The sequence below is a fragment of the Branchiostoma lanceolatum genome, chromosome 6 (genome assembly GCF_035083965.1).
Source record: "Branchiostoma lanceolatum isolate klBraLanc5 chromosome 6, klBraLanc5.hap2, whole genome shotgun sequence".
Taxonomy (NCBI): domain Eukaryota; kingdom Metazoa; phylum Chordata; class Leptocardii; order Amphioxiformes; family Branchiostomatidae; genus Branchiostoma; species Branchiostoma lanceolatum.
Genome location: NC_089727.1, coordinates 19,975,920 through 19,990,650, shown reverse-complemented (window position 1 = coordinate 19,990,650; position 14,731 = coordinate 19,975,920). Strand labels below are relative to the sequence as shown.

Sequence of the window (14,731 nt, the reverse complement as noted above, 5' to 3'; positions counted from 1 at the left end):
ATATATTAGCAGTATGTAGTAAAAAAAGCGGTCTTTAATTGAGGTGAAGCATTCCAATGGTTTTTTCAAGTAGCTAGTAGTACAATGCGGCTTCGTTACATGTTGAGTAAATGTATGTTATCCTATCACAGGGTGGACCTTGGCTTGGCTGCACTTGTAACACAAGGCCTCTCATTAGAATCGTCGGACGACTTAGCAATTTGGCAAGGAAAACTGCATGCATGAAATAATAGCACATTGACAAAGATAATGATGCTTTAGGTAAATGAATATATTACTTCGGCTGATTAAACCAAAGCCTCTTATGAAGAAAGATATGTTTAGATATTAAAGAAAACAGCTCAAATCTTACTCAAAGATAAATGCACATGAATACAGGTTAAGAAGGGTAATACCTACCAGAAAGGCCAGCGGCTAATTTTGAAGTCTAACCTCCATTAACGTTAATCCGCCGGGTTACATAATATAAATCATTCACAAATCCGACACTTTCAAAAAGTGTGTTTAAAAGATCTCTAGTTTGGTACCCCAGGTATGCACAGTTTAGATTATGCAGAAGTACATTATATTGGGGGACGTTGCGTGGGAGATCTGTCTGTAGGTCTCTTTTTAGGGTGGCGGAATCATTAGTGGAATTATGTTTAGCAGATATTAGCTAGCCCGTAGTGCTGAATTACTTGGATAGAGTTCCCTTGTAAACCGACCATGTACAAAGATGTTTCATTTCATGATAATATACATAGTTTATTTAGTATATAATGTATATAAGTCAAAATAGAAACGGCCAGATACCTCTGACCAAAGGTTTTGCCCATTTTGTCCAAGGGAAATTGAAGATGAATTTCACTTTGTCATAGAATAATCTAGATATGATATTTTACGTTATAAGTTATTCACATTTCTCAAATCAAGTACAACAAGCTTTAAGAGTCTCGCTGCTATAGACAGTTTTGAGTACATAATATTATCTAAATGCAACAATCCCCACAATGCAAAAATAGGTAAATATTTAAACCCCTGCTTTATCATTAAAAAAAATAAGGAAACTAATTATCAAATATATCAACACGTATGCTAGCCCTTATTGTATTGTATTAGTAATTAGGATGTTACGTTTTATTGTATACTTCTATTTGGTATCATGTATTAGAATATTTCTTGCCATACTTTGAACTGTGAACAATTGTCGCGCAATAAAGTTCTTCTTCTAAGGCTTTGTATTTTCATAACATAAAGAAGTCAAAAATTTCTGATAAAGCCAAAGACTGCAATGGTCAATGCAGGTGTAAATCTACATTTTAGACGAACTCAGTGTGGGCGTGCGAAAAAAAGGCAGGCAAAATTAAAAAAAAAAGTTTCTTTTATTATAAAATCAATGTGGTCAGGAAGGTTGACTAAATAACTGAGTGTATACGGAACATGAAATAACAAACAATAGATTCTATATTTGTGCTCTTTCACATTTGCTGGGAGACTCTGCTCATGATTAAACATAATTTTCACCTTGCTAAGGAGCACTGATATACATGGAAAACAATTATGAGACAAAGACATTCTAGGACATTAGTATTTGTTTGTCGATTTTTTTTTTGCAATTCGTGGTATTTATTTGCTTCTTTTTACAGCTTTTTTCCAAGTAAAATTAACAGTATGGTCCCTAAAAAAATCGGGCACAACTTCATGCGCGCGTTGATGCGATCCATATACCCAAGTCGAAATGGCCTTAATCTATGGCAAATGTAACCTTTCCGCGATTTTGGAGTACAGTTACCAAAAGACTGACAGAAGGTATACTATACCCTTGTGGCAAACATGTCCCAATTAATTATTTCAGTTCGTCCCGTGGTTAAGCGTGGGTGGAATTATTTCTAATGAATGCCGAAGCTTATATAAGCACGGCAGGAATCATGTTACCAACCGCTACAATTCATCCATGAGCTTCATAAGGCCTCTTGTGCTATTCGTAAGCTCTCATCTATGGACTCTTTTTCGTCGCATCGCGTGAAGGGTCTTAGATATAGAATCCTTTAATTCAGCATAATCTAGTCGTTGAAAACAGAGATTAGAGGTATGAATTTATCGAACGAATCCTTCTCAGTAAACGGGACCGCCTCGGTGCTCTCCCCCGCGGAGCCGGTCGTCATCATCACCGTAGCCGTGTTGTCCATCGCCGGGAACCTTCTCGTCGTCGTAGTGACCACCAGACGACAGACGTTCCCTTCCGCCAGTCGAATCTTCATCGCCTCTATGGCCTGGTCTGATCTCATCCTTGGCTCAACCTTCCCGTTGATGGTGGCGCCTGCCCGGGAAGGGGAATGGGTATACTCGGACACAGCCGCTCGGGTCATCGAAGTCATTGCCATGTCATCTATGGCAATAACTTACTCTGCACTCGCAGGTAACGTCTTCGTCTCTAACGGCCTGTTGTTTCCAGTTGTCTACAGCTCGCTTAATTCCGGCAGCTCTTTTTTCCAGAAGTGAAATTTATTGTTCAAAATGACTGATTCAAATGCCTTGTGATATTTGATTCAAATGCAACATTTATTGTCATCTCTATATTGACCTATACATAGTAGAATCCGCTTATTTGCATTACCGATTTGTCCGTGTATTTTATGCAATAATAAGGAGTAGTCCATTAACCCTAGAGGACAAAATGAGCAGCACTGAGGGGGTTGTTGTGGTTACTAGGATGGCACTTGAAGGAAAAACACACACTCACAGGCTATACAAAATGTACCGTATTCAATTTATAAGCATATCATTGGTTTATTCACACATTTTGAGTGCAAAGGATGGTAAACTTAGCAAGAAATGTCAATTCTACTCTTCTGTATCCCATCACAAAAAATGACAATGGAGTGGTTAGAGCTTTCTCAAAACACAAAAGGACAACAACAGTTCCTATGCTGTTGTCTTACCATAGAAACTATCCAAACATACACGATTATATTTGAGTGACATTTGCATACAATCCATAAGAGATAGTGACTTTGACATGTTCAACCAGTTTTTTCAGTTACCATTTGGCATCATTTTATGCAAATAGCAAAAATAGCAGGAGTATGCGAAATGGCTAATGCAATATCTAGTATGCCATTTTATTTATAATGGAGTGAATGGGAAATTTTACATAGATAACGCTACAATCAGTATTCGATAATCATATTCAGCATATAAAGATAAGTCGACGATATAACCTCATCTCAATATTTGGTAATCATAGTCAGTCCATACATACTCGTCGCAACATATTTTTGAATTTTGCAACTGAAGGCGCCGTTCTCAAGTTTGGTGTCAAACTATTCCATAGAGTTGTACCTGAGTAGGAGATAGACCTTCAAAACACTTCTCTACGGACCATTGGTGCAAACTGTTGGTTAAACTCACAGCTTTGTCGTGTTGTTCTAGTTGCCCTTTCCCTACTGTAGGTGATTTGGGGCTCCCATTTTTCCTGGAAATGCTATGGTCTAGCCCTGGTGACGAATAGCTTTTGATGTACGGTAGACGGTTTGTCTGGAACCCCAAGCAGTTTGCCTGGAACAACAGGGCTGTTTAGTTAAATGTTCAAAGTATGAACGTAGTTTAGACAGAGATATATTGAATTAAACGCAAACCATGCAAATCAGGACTTAATTAGCAGAATTGATAAGCAGTCCTATGTTTTCAGTGCTTGCCATACTCAAACATATACTATGTAACGGAAAGTGGAGTATTAGGCCATGCTTACTATGCAAATACGAACATGATTTGCATAATTAATGATCACTTGTATAATCTAAGATAAACACAAATGAAAGGACTTTCACACAATATAGCAAATATCATTTTAGTAGAGACATCATGTGAAATGATTATGATAGTTACAACTAAGATTATCCATTGGCATAATGAAGGAGACGAGATAAAGTAAGGAATTTACAAAAGCCACGAATTTTATTGAAGTGGGAGGTCTCTGAAATATTGTTTTGCGTTTGAACCAGGGCCATTCAAACTTGTTAATACTATGTAGATCTTTGTTTCTTTATATTGAAATATTGCTGTGCAACGATCCCGAAGCTTTACCACGTATTACTTACACAATTGTAATGTCGTTGTCTTTAGGTATGAACCTTGATCGGCTCTATGCTCTGAAGAACAACGGAGAGGGCATCTCTTGCAAGAAGGCCAGAAACTTTCTGATCTCAGCTTGGGCTGGAATATACACTTTTTATATATTCTCTACCGTCTATGGGGTTCCCGTGTATTATGATCCGGTCATGGCCATGACCACATACGATCTAAAGGCGCAGATATGGTTTACCGTAGGGATGGTTGGAATATCAAGTGTTGCTCTTGTCGTGACAATGTATTGTGTTGTACAGATCTTACGAGCACTGGGTGCTCCACAGCAGCCAGCGGTTGGTCCACCTTTCTACATCAACGTTAACGGTGTACCACCTCACAACACTAACCACCAGCAGCAACCAGCAGCTCCAAACGCTAACAGCGATCGCTCATACGCTAAGCTTGTACTAATCTTAACTCTAGTGCAAACAACTATAACCTTTCCGTGCTACTGCGCTTTAATAGCAAGTCTGCTGGGCTATGATCTGCCAACCTTCTTGTTTTGGTCTGTTTGGGTTGGATTATCAAACACTTTTCTGGACGTTGTCGTGTACAGCCTGTGTCAACAATCTTTCCGTAAAGCCGTAGCTGAGACAGCGATGTTCGTCGCATTTTGTTTGTACAACGTGTGTTGTGGCAGAAACCGTGTAAACGTGGACCAACAGAACATACCAATGAGCACTCTGTAATACGAGGGAAATAACATTGTGCAGTATTTAGCAGGTACTTTGAGTTTGAGTCTCACAAATAGCTTAAAAGCTACTCTTCTTGTGGTCCATTCAAAAACATGACTGGACAAAACTACATGACACACAGGAACACCATATATGCAGAATATACATGTACATAAATGATGAAACACTAAACGCTCGTTATCATTTATATGTAGACATTTTGTAACTTCCGTTACCGTTTGAAGTAAGACGTTCCTGACCTTAAGATTTGTCACATATAAGGTGCCAAACTGTCGTTTTTAACACGACTTAAAACCTTTCTGGCTGTTAAAAACGGCAGTTTGGCACCTTATATGTGGCATATTTTAATTTCAGAAACATCTTACTTCAAACGGTAACGGAAGGTACAAAATGTGTACATTTAAATGAGAACGAGCTTAAAGTGATTGTAATTTCTTCGGATCCATGTCATAAGGCATAGTATATGTGTATTTAATATCAGTTTTTTAAAAGAAATTATGTCTCGTAAGCACCTCTTAGAACAAATGTCTCAATCTCTACATACATAAGTATGGGTGCCAAGTAATAATACATTATAATCTTAATCATATACAATAGTGTTGAAGTTAAGATGTGTTTGTTAAATGAAAACGTTTCTGCAACATGTGTGTCATCATTCCATGTGGCCATGGTATTCTTAAAATCATGCACTTGGGTTCAGAAATAAAGAATCATGATGGAGTTCAAAGAAAATATTGACGTTTATGATTTTCAAAATTGCATCTCCGTAAAAGGTATTGGACTTTTGGAAATCTTCTTTTATTTAAATAATTGAAATATAGTATAGTACGAACATCACTCAGTCAAACTGTGACACAGTGACATTAGTATGACCATTGCTATCATCCCAGCACTCACCTGTTGTGACTCTACTGACTAGTGTACTAATTAACTACTGATTCACACTAACACAACAAACGTACAAACCGAAAACAAAGAATCCTTACAAAAAGTCAACAAAGAGAGAAAAGAATGTCGAGGAACTCGCGTGCATCGTGGGATGTTTCCTTGAGATTCACAGATGTCACCGGATGAAGAGGTCCTATAAAAACATCATCGCTGCAAACAGCCTACTTCTGTCTTGATACTTGCAGTGCAGCGGCCAGAGACATCTGATCTGCTATTTTCAAGGTACGTGACCTTAATTGTGTTGAAGTTCCAGCTGAGACCACTCATTAGCTGTTCACACAGAGTAAGCAACGTTAGGAAAACACTAACCCAAGCAACTGGATGGATTTGTCAATCGTCAGACGTTTCAGGTTGCTTCCATTATCTTTCTGCAGTGACTGAAACAAGATTTGTAGTTAACCAGGTTTCTAACCAAAAGCTCTGAATTGATATGTTAAGGTGGTGGATGCAACTTAACCGTTCGCAAGTCTATCCAACTGTTTTAATAAGTGTTTTATACCTATCTTATTTCCTGGAAGTCTAACCTTTATCGGTGTATCAAGGATAAGTAACGTCTATTTGAATTAAAAAGAGAGAACGCTAGACGTTGTCAGAATGTTAATCTTCCAAAATGTAATACAACATTTCTGATGATATCATTACTAGAACTAGCTGTTTGATATTTTAATCCCATCAATGTCCTGTATTAAGCAGCACATATTATATATCATATCATAAGATGAAGAAATTCGTCATAGCATATGGCGGGTAATCACACTAAATTTACCAGTTTTTTGTATAGATTTTTTTCTGAGGCATTTTGCTATTCTTCCAATGACCTTGATCAGCATTTTGCAAAATCGCTCAGATTTCAGCAACATTTCTAGAACACTATTTTGAAGGCAACACTATTGCTTGAAAACCACTCTGACATCAAATACAGATTTCCGTACAGCAGTTTGTTTCATGATAATGATGGTTTTGTTCTGTTAAATCTAGATGCTGTTTCCGTTGGTGTTGACTGTGGTGGGCGGTGCCCTTGCAGGTGAGCTAGTCCTAAAGCCCCCCTCTCACCGGACCGGTGGCAGCTAGCTGGTGGCGTCGCTGCGTCCTTAACTGGATCCATGGATTTGTGTTATCCTTGACTTTATAATGGGAATATCATTCAAAACGTACAAGCATGACCACACAAAAAAACAGAAAGCTTAAAAGATTCGTTTTTTTTGTCAATGAAATTCGTTGAGTGCTTAGTCAGTTCGATAGGCCCGTGTTCGAACGTTCGAGAAGGTTAATCTCCAAACAGATCTATCGGTGGCGAGGTAGTATCTAAAGGGAAAACCAGCTGTATCCAGCCTCCGTTGGCTTGTTGGATACTGCCTTGCTACCAATAGATCTACTTGGAGATTAGAGGAGGTACCTCGAGCACGTTACAACAGATGTGTACCTATTTGTTGTAATAATACAATAAGGTGAATTATTGTCCCCATGGCCACGTGTAAGAAGTGAGTGGGTCAGTATTCCTGAATAAGGCCGAAAAATGGTTAAGATTTTGCCAGTCACAATTGTTAAGATTTTGCCAGTCACAATTCGTTGTGTCGAAAAAGGGTCAGCATTTTGTCAAGCGTTTAACCTTCCATTTTGCAGACGACTGGCAGTGTACGACCGCTACGTCTGCTAACGGTCATTCTGGTCAGTGCGCGCACGTGGACAGCTGTCCGTACAGCTTCTACGTCTCCAACAAGTGTCCCAGTTACGGAAATGACGTCAAATGCTGCTTCAACTGCCACCTGGGCGGATGTTCCTTGTCCGGTGGGAGTTCGTCAGGAGGTGGCGTATTTTTTTTTTCACGTTTATCTTTATTTGGCCGGATCAATTTGTTTATCTGTTTGAATCTTAAGATCAATTTTTTCCCAGTATCTTAGCACGATGGGCGTGCCTTTTTTACACATATCTTAATTTGGCCGGATCAGTTTGTTGATCTGTTTGACTCTTTTTATCGATTTCATCCGGTATCTAAGCGCTGTCGTCCTTCTACACAAACAATGGTTGTTTACAATGGATAGCATACATTCTTTGTTATATTTGAGTATGGGGTTATCATTTTCTTAGTACTCGCAAGAATGAATTCATAGTTTTCAAGTGCGCACTATGTATGATGCATTGTGGTTTACGGTCAAAGTTCAAGGCCCATTACTTTGGGGGCCCACATCGCCAGGTCCCTTTGGTCCCCCAATAGAAATCAAAATACCAAAATCCATTCATATCAATCAATATGATTGCTATGTATGACATTGAGTAATAGGTACGAAAGCACAAAGGCAGCCGAAAACAGTACCTCCGTCGTAGGTGACTTAGAGGTAGGAAAAGGAAGAGGTGATATTAATTTAGAACTATGCTTACTAAATCGTCAGCGCTCCAATACCTTAGGTTTCAAAGGCCAAAAGCTATAGTATGTGGAAGGTCCACGGAATCTCTCCGCAGCCAACATTGAGTCTTTCAGGTTATGCTACGGTCACAATTGCACCGGTGCCCGTAGGGGGTATAGCCCCGGCTGGCCCTGAGCTGAAGCCACAAATTTGTCAGGGAGGTATCTTTTGGTGTGCTAACGATTAGATTACGGCGTCTATGTGTTGCCGGGTCCTGGGTTTATTTTAAGTCTGAGTTTTTAAAAAACGGCCGTGCACAAAATAGCCCGGGAGCTGCAGTTTGTCCCTCGGGGCCACGTAGGGGTCACGCCGGAAAGTGAAAAAAAAACCGTTAAAGGAACCAAAACCTTGCCCTGGGGAAGTCGTAAAGGGAGTGCTCCTACTGTGAGCTGCCCAGCAGGTTGAGGGCTGGATTAATCCCCCATAACCACATAAATTCATAAAAGGATTAGATGTCTGCCAGCCTGGGACAATAGCAGGGACAGATTACCATAATAACTGTCAGAGAATTCAAACTTTTTTCTGTACTGGTTTTTCTATGAACATTATCAAACCATGCAGAATGGCCCAGATATCTATCAAAAAGTCACATAATCCAAGGAAGTTTCAATCAGATAAGATCCCTTGGATAATCAAGACAATGCTATCTACAACTTTCAGTTTGGGGGAAGCCAACCTTGTTCAAATTTTCAAACTTTCAAATCGACCCTGTCAACGTTGTGTTAGAGTGTCTATGGATATAAATTTCCAATGTCTTCCCAACATTAGCCTAGGTTGTGTGTCTAGAAATATGACTTGGGATTTTTTGCGTCTTCTTGTTGTTGTAACCAGCATAGAATAGGGCTCTGTAGAACAATACATATAACAGCTAGCCAATGTCTCAAACTAAATTGCAAGCCAGTGTTGTCATTACTTTATTTCTTGGCTAACTGTACTTCAAGCTAACTTCTTTATGTGTAGCCATACTTCAAATTCCTATATGTTATCTATAGAATTCAAACATGACTTGAAGAGTAACTTGTACATGGTAAACTTTCTTAGCCAGGCATCCACTGATGTGCACTGTACGGCTGCCAGGCGCATACTGAAGGCTATAGTTTACATTATCCCGTATTTATATAGTTTAACCCTCATCCGACCGTATGGGGTCCGTTTGGACCCCAGGCGTGTTTTACTGTGTGCCATATCAACATTTTTCGTTGGAGAAAAAAATCCTTCCATGAGTTTGTTCATGTACATGTCTTACAGCTCCTGAGAATTTTTTACCGGGATTGGCCGATTTTTGGGGAAGTTATACTCTAAAGTGTGCGTGTTGTCCGCTGGGGTCCAAACGGACCCCAGATGATTTCGCATTGTTGATTAAGTAATAAGAAAGAAATTCCTCATAACTCCCAAACGGTAAAATGTATCCTCACCAGATTTGCAAGGAGTGATGTTCACGTAAAGTTTTATAATTTCTGTAAATTTTGTGACGTTATGACGTAATATTACGTAATTATGACGTCATCGATGTGATTTTATAGGCTAAATAGGGAAGTCCCATAATATTGAAAGGTATTAAACAAAATAGAGTGTATTATTGATTTTAAGGTATGCCAAGGCAAGCAACGTCAATGGCAATTACGATGACACCAAAATGACGTCACAGAATGACGTCATGAGTCGTTAGCGATCCCTGGGATCCGCCATCTTGGATCGGCCATTTTGAAATTTTTAAATTACATTTTTTCCATTTATGACCCCAAATCACAAAAGAAAGACACTGGAAACGTTAATCTAAATGTTTCTGGTTAAGAAAATACCAGGTAGTGACGAATTTGAAGGCAAAAAGCCTGTTTATACCTAAAATAAACATCTTGTCCGCCATCTTGGATTTTGAGCGATTACGTAATCAAATTAGCATAAATTATGAATAAGTAATTATGAAAGTTACATCTTAATACATATGATGTTATACAGGTTAGAAAACTAGTGTGGTTGAGCAAGAGAACCTGAGAAATATCATTGTTTTTAAAACATTAGTGACTTTTTGTATAAAATGCCCGTCAGAAACCCGTTGCCATGGCAACAGGAAAAATGATAAACTTAAACTATTATCATGGAATTGTTGCCAACTAAATTTCAGGAAAAGTCACCAAGTTTGGTAATCTTAGCATACGTCATTTGGCAGTTATACGATGTCAAAGTTGGCGCGGGCACTTTTAGCCCCACCAGTCTAGATAGGGTTAAAGGAAAATGCGGGTTCTCCTCATTTTCTGCATAAATTATGATAATGAGCATTAATCATCAACACCAAAAATTGTCAAAATATTCTCCATGGATTATTGTAACAGGATATGCACAATAACTACAATAAGATCCACCAGAAATATATTTAGGGGGCAAAGCAAAATGGGGTCCGTTTGGACCCCATACGGCCAGATTCGTCGCAAAAATGTGTCGGTCGGATGAGGGTTAACTGGGGTCTTTAACTACGTATATCCACGGGGCCCCCTTTTCCAATTGTGTGACCGTAGCATTGAAGGCTGAGGTGGTTTGACATGTCATAAGAATACCCCCACAAACATTAGTCTACAAAGCCGACAGCCAGGAGTTCGAAAGAGATGGAAAGACCAGATTATGAAGGACACTGGGCTAAACATTCGGGAAGCAGAGGCTAGGACAAGGGACAGGACTGGTTGGAGAATCCACCTGGAAAGCAAGGGGCCAGTTGCTGGCCTGTTCACGCAGGCAGGCAGGCATTACTTGAGAGTTTACGTCAGTATAGTAACCTAACTGCTGTTGTACTATTTCAGGAGGCTATGGAAACATCATGGCAGTGGACACAACCGGCGCAAGCTCTCAAACCGCCAGCCAAGATGGCCTCTGGTATTCAGGTTAGAACCAAATGATATGAACTTTCTGATTGGTCATCTAATTATCTAATATTTTAGAATAAGCAGAAATTAGACATCTAAGCCAAAAAGAATTGCAGAATTACCTTTGATAAACAGCAAATGCGGAGTTCATCAGTATTTCTTTCTAAAACATTGACGCAAATTTAGAAAAAGAAGAAACTTGAAAGTGACGTCAAATAAACAATTGAAGAAAAATCTGATTGATACAAAAGTGAGCTGCGGACGATCACTGTTATCATACAGCAACAGACTAACCTCAACGACAACTACTAGATTTAAAAAAGATGTTGCTTTTCGTCTCGGCCTTACCAGTACACATAGCTACACGTAGCTTCAGTTTGATGCAATATACCGATTCCATAGCCCCACCCACCTCCGTCAAAATGTAAGTAAAAAAATCAAAACAAAGAAATACGAAATATTGGACAAACATTAAGCCGTATCATTGTTTGAACCATTAATTGCCACGCTATCATTGGTTGAAGTGCTAAATGTATTGGACAGTCACAATCGGTCTATTACGTCGATTCTCTTCACTTTACTTTAAAAATAAATAGAAGGGCCAAGATATATTCATATTCTTTTTAATCCACTGACTTTCAATAATTAAAACTGATGAGTTTCGCTTATTCAGGTATTGGGGCCTCCTACCAGCTGGCAAGCAACGACCTGTCCCGTCTGAACAGCTACAAGTCGCAGATCTTCAATGCCGCCAACGCCAAGAACATGGACGCCGCCGTCATCGCCGCCATTATCAGCCGCGAGTCACGCGCAGGCGCAGCTCTGGCCGCGGACGGAACAGGGGATCATGGGAACGGATACGGGCTCATGCAGGTACGTTTTTTTTTCTATTTTTTTTTCTTCATTTTCATGGTGCGGTAGGCTGGTATCACTATCATGTCCCGTTCCGTGTCCGTCATGATCCGTGCCTTCAGGTGGCACAGAATCCCTGATCAAAATGGCAACTACACCCAACGCTACCACTACCGAACTACATTAATAGTTTCACTTAGTCTACTACAGCTACACTCATGGCTACCTCACGAGTGTCACTTCTACAAGTAATTAAGGCTACAGCACGACGTATCTTCCCATTTTCGGTATTTTCTTGTCATCTCTGGAGGGAACAAAAGTTCTTCAACTAAGTCCGAAGTGAGTAAGTGTTTATTTGAGCTTGGGTATCTGTGTCTATGTGTACATTTGTCTCTCTTTATCTGTAAGTGTACGTGCGCGTGTATGTGCGTGTATATATACATGTATGTATGTGTGTGTGCGTGTGTGTGTGTGCGTATATGTGTACATGTATGTATGTGAGTGTGTGTGTGTGTGCGTGTGTGTGTGTGTGTGTACATGTATCTATGTGTGTGTGCGTGTGTGTGTGTATGTATGTGTACATGTATGTTTGTGAGTGTGGTGTGTGTATGTGTACATGTATGTATGTGAGTGTGTGTATGTGTGTGTGTTTTTGTGTGTGTCTGTGTGTGTGTGTGTGTGTGTGTGTGTGTTTGTGTGTATGTGCTTTTACACCACAGTTTTTGAACGTTTGGCACAGAGAGCAGTGCAGTTACTGTGTCATGTGCGAGAGGGCAATACGTAGTCTGTCATCTCTGATTGTATGTTTGTTCAATGCACTGTACCGTCAGCGACAGTTTTGCCCTGTACGGGGACTGTACTGTCTTGCCGTTTTTAGTTAGAACAACCTTAAATACAAACTTATATATATGTATGCCACACGTGTGTAATTTGTGTGTCTGTGTGTAGGTGTGTGGCTAAGGCCAATGATCTTCTAATGCTACGGTTGCAATTGGAAAAGGGGCCTCGCTGGGTCTTTTGCGGGCAGTTCCTTTTTTGCACTTGCGGCTACCGAGCTATTTTGGGGTACGGTCTGGACCCGGTAATTTTTAAACTCGGAGTTAAAATCGACCCGGGACCCGGTAACAAATAGATGCCTTTACCTTATCGTCTAGAACACCGACAGGTACCCATCAGATATCCGGCAGTCCACCGTGATAAATTTGTGTCTTCTAGGCCCAGCCGGGACTACACCCCCTACAGACCTGCACAAATGTAACATTTGATTAGCATACAATTTCGATCAGTAGCAAAAACATTTCAAAAACAAATGTTTGCCATTTTCTTTATTTGTGCCGTGTTTTACCCGTAGGTGGACATTCGCTACCACAGCACTGAGGGCGGTCCGTACAGTACGACTCACATCAAGCAGGGAACTCAGATCCTCATCGACACCATCAACTGTGTGAAGCGCAGGCACCCGGACTGGACCGCCGAAATGGCACTCAAGGGTTCGTCCAGATTTTGAAACTTCCTCAATCACAATAAAACCTATTAGTAAGTTGTTCAGGCCACCTTTACATTTTTCATATATATATATATATATTTTTTTTTTGTTGCTTTTGGACAGACAAGGACGTCGTGGCACTGCACTCAGTTTTTTTATAACTTATTCTAACAGTGCCACGTACAGAGAACAATATACCCATTCTTACACCTAGCTAGAGTGGGGAAAGTCGTGCAAAGTGCCTTTCTCAACACCACTACATCGATGGCGTCAAAGGATTTGAACCCGGGACCGCTGTGTTCTGGGCCCATCATATTGTTCCTACGCCAAACGACCCCATGTTATGCCTTGAGGGTGAGATTTGCAATGTCAGGCTCTTGATATACCATACTAGATGTTACAAATTTCTTTGAATTTTTCAGGTGGACTTTCCGGGTACAACGCCGGCTGCGGTAACGTTCAGTCATACGCCGGGATGGACGTCGGTACTACCGGGGACGACTACGGAAATGACGTCGCCGCGCGCGCTCAGTGGCTGAAGGGAAACGGCTTCTAGCTCTAGTCCTTCAGGGATCAGGCATAACATGAAGATCCCCGTTTGAAACGATGAAAGAAAATTATGATTCTTAGCTTTGAATAAAATTATAAGAATTGTTTAAAAATGAGTTAAGAGCCCCTGTCTTTATCAAAGTATGGTTGTTTCTTTTTTTGGTCTGGGTGCATCTATACTATGTTAACGATCTTTAAAAAGACATATTAGAGCATAGGCGGTAGGCCATCGAATTTTTGTTAAAATCGGTATTACTGTGCCGTATATGTATAAACTCCGATGATCTGCTAAGTAACAAACAAACGAAAGAATTTCGGTGAATCGTAGACTACTAACGTACTGACTGTGTACTCGGCCTACTGAAAGATTCCCGAGAACTTACTCAAACACGCACTGTGTAATCGATCCACAGAAAGATAATCGTACACTAACTGTAACAACCACAACGCCCGATCCACACTACCTGTGTACTTGATCCACTGAAAGGCCCTGAAAGATTCCGGAGAATCGTACACTAATTGTAACAACCACAACGCCCGATCCACACTACCTGTGTACTCGATCCACTGAAAGATTCCCGAGAATCGTACACTCACTGTAACAACCACAACGCCCGATCTGCCGTCTATTCCAAAGAACCATACGAACGGATGCCGCGAAGTCACCCGAAGATTGCCGAGAGCCGAACGCTTTGGGTAGTGTTAAGAACAAGAATAGATAGGTAGGAAATGCAGTTTCAAAAGCCCTTATTTTCGGCGAAAAATCGCCATGAAATTAAACACGTTGATAATACTTATAATCTAGGGGTTACATACTAGCCATGCAGAATT

At 40.2% G+C, this 14,731-nt stretch overlaps 1 protein-coding gene across 1 annotated transcript; it reads left to right on the top strand.

Annotated features, from left to right (window-relative positions):
- The first annotated feature begins 6,728 nt into the window (after positions 1-6,728).
- On the top strand, positions 6,729-13,946 carry LOC136437579 (lysozyme g-like). Its single transcript, XM_066432198.1, has 6 exons — positions 6,729-6,774; positions 7,374-7,538; positions 10,951-11,023; positions 11,673-11,886; positions 13,217-13,355; positions 13,774-13,946. Exons 1-6 carry the CDS (start codon positions 6,729-6,731, stop codon positions 13,905-13,907), a joined length of 771 nt encoding a protein of 256 aa, XP_066288295.1. The 3' UTR covers positions 13,908-13,946.
- The last annotated feature ends 785 nt before the right edge of the window (positions 13,947-14,731 follow it).

Excerpts from the sequence above, each read along its gene's own strand:
- LOC136437579 (XM_066432198.1), top strand. The coding sequence starts at position 6,729 with ATGCTGTTTCCGTTGGTGTTGACTGTGGTGGGCGGTGCCCTTGCAG. Across the intron at positions 11,024-11,672 it reads GCCAGCCAAGATGGCCTCTG|TTTCGCTTATTCAGGTATTG; the intron begins GTATTCAGGTTA and ends AAAACTGATGAG. Across the intron at positions 11,887-13,216 it reads ACGGATACGGGCTCATGCAG|GTGGACATTCGCTACCACAG; the intron begins GTACGTTTTTTT and ends TTTTACCCGTAG.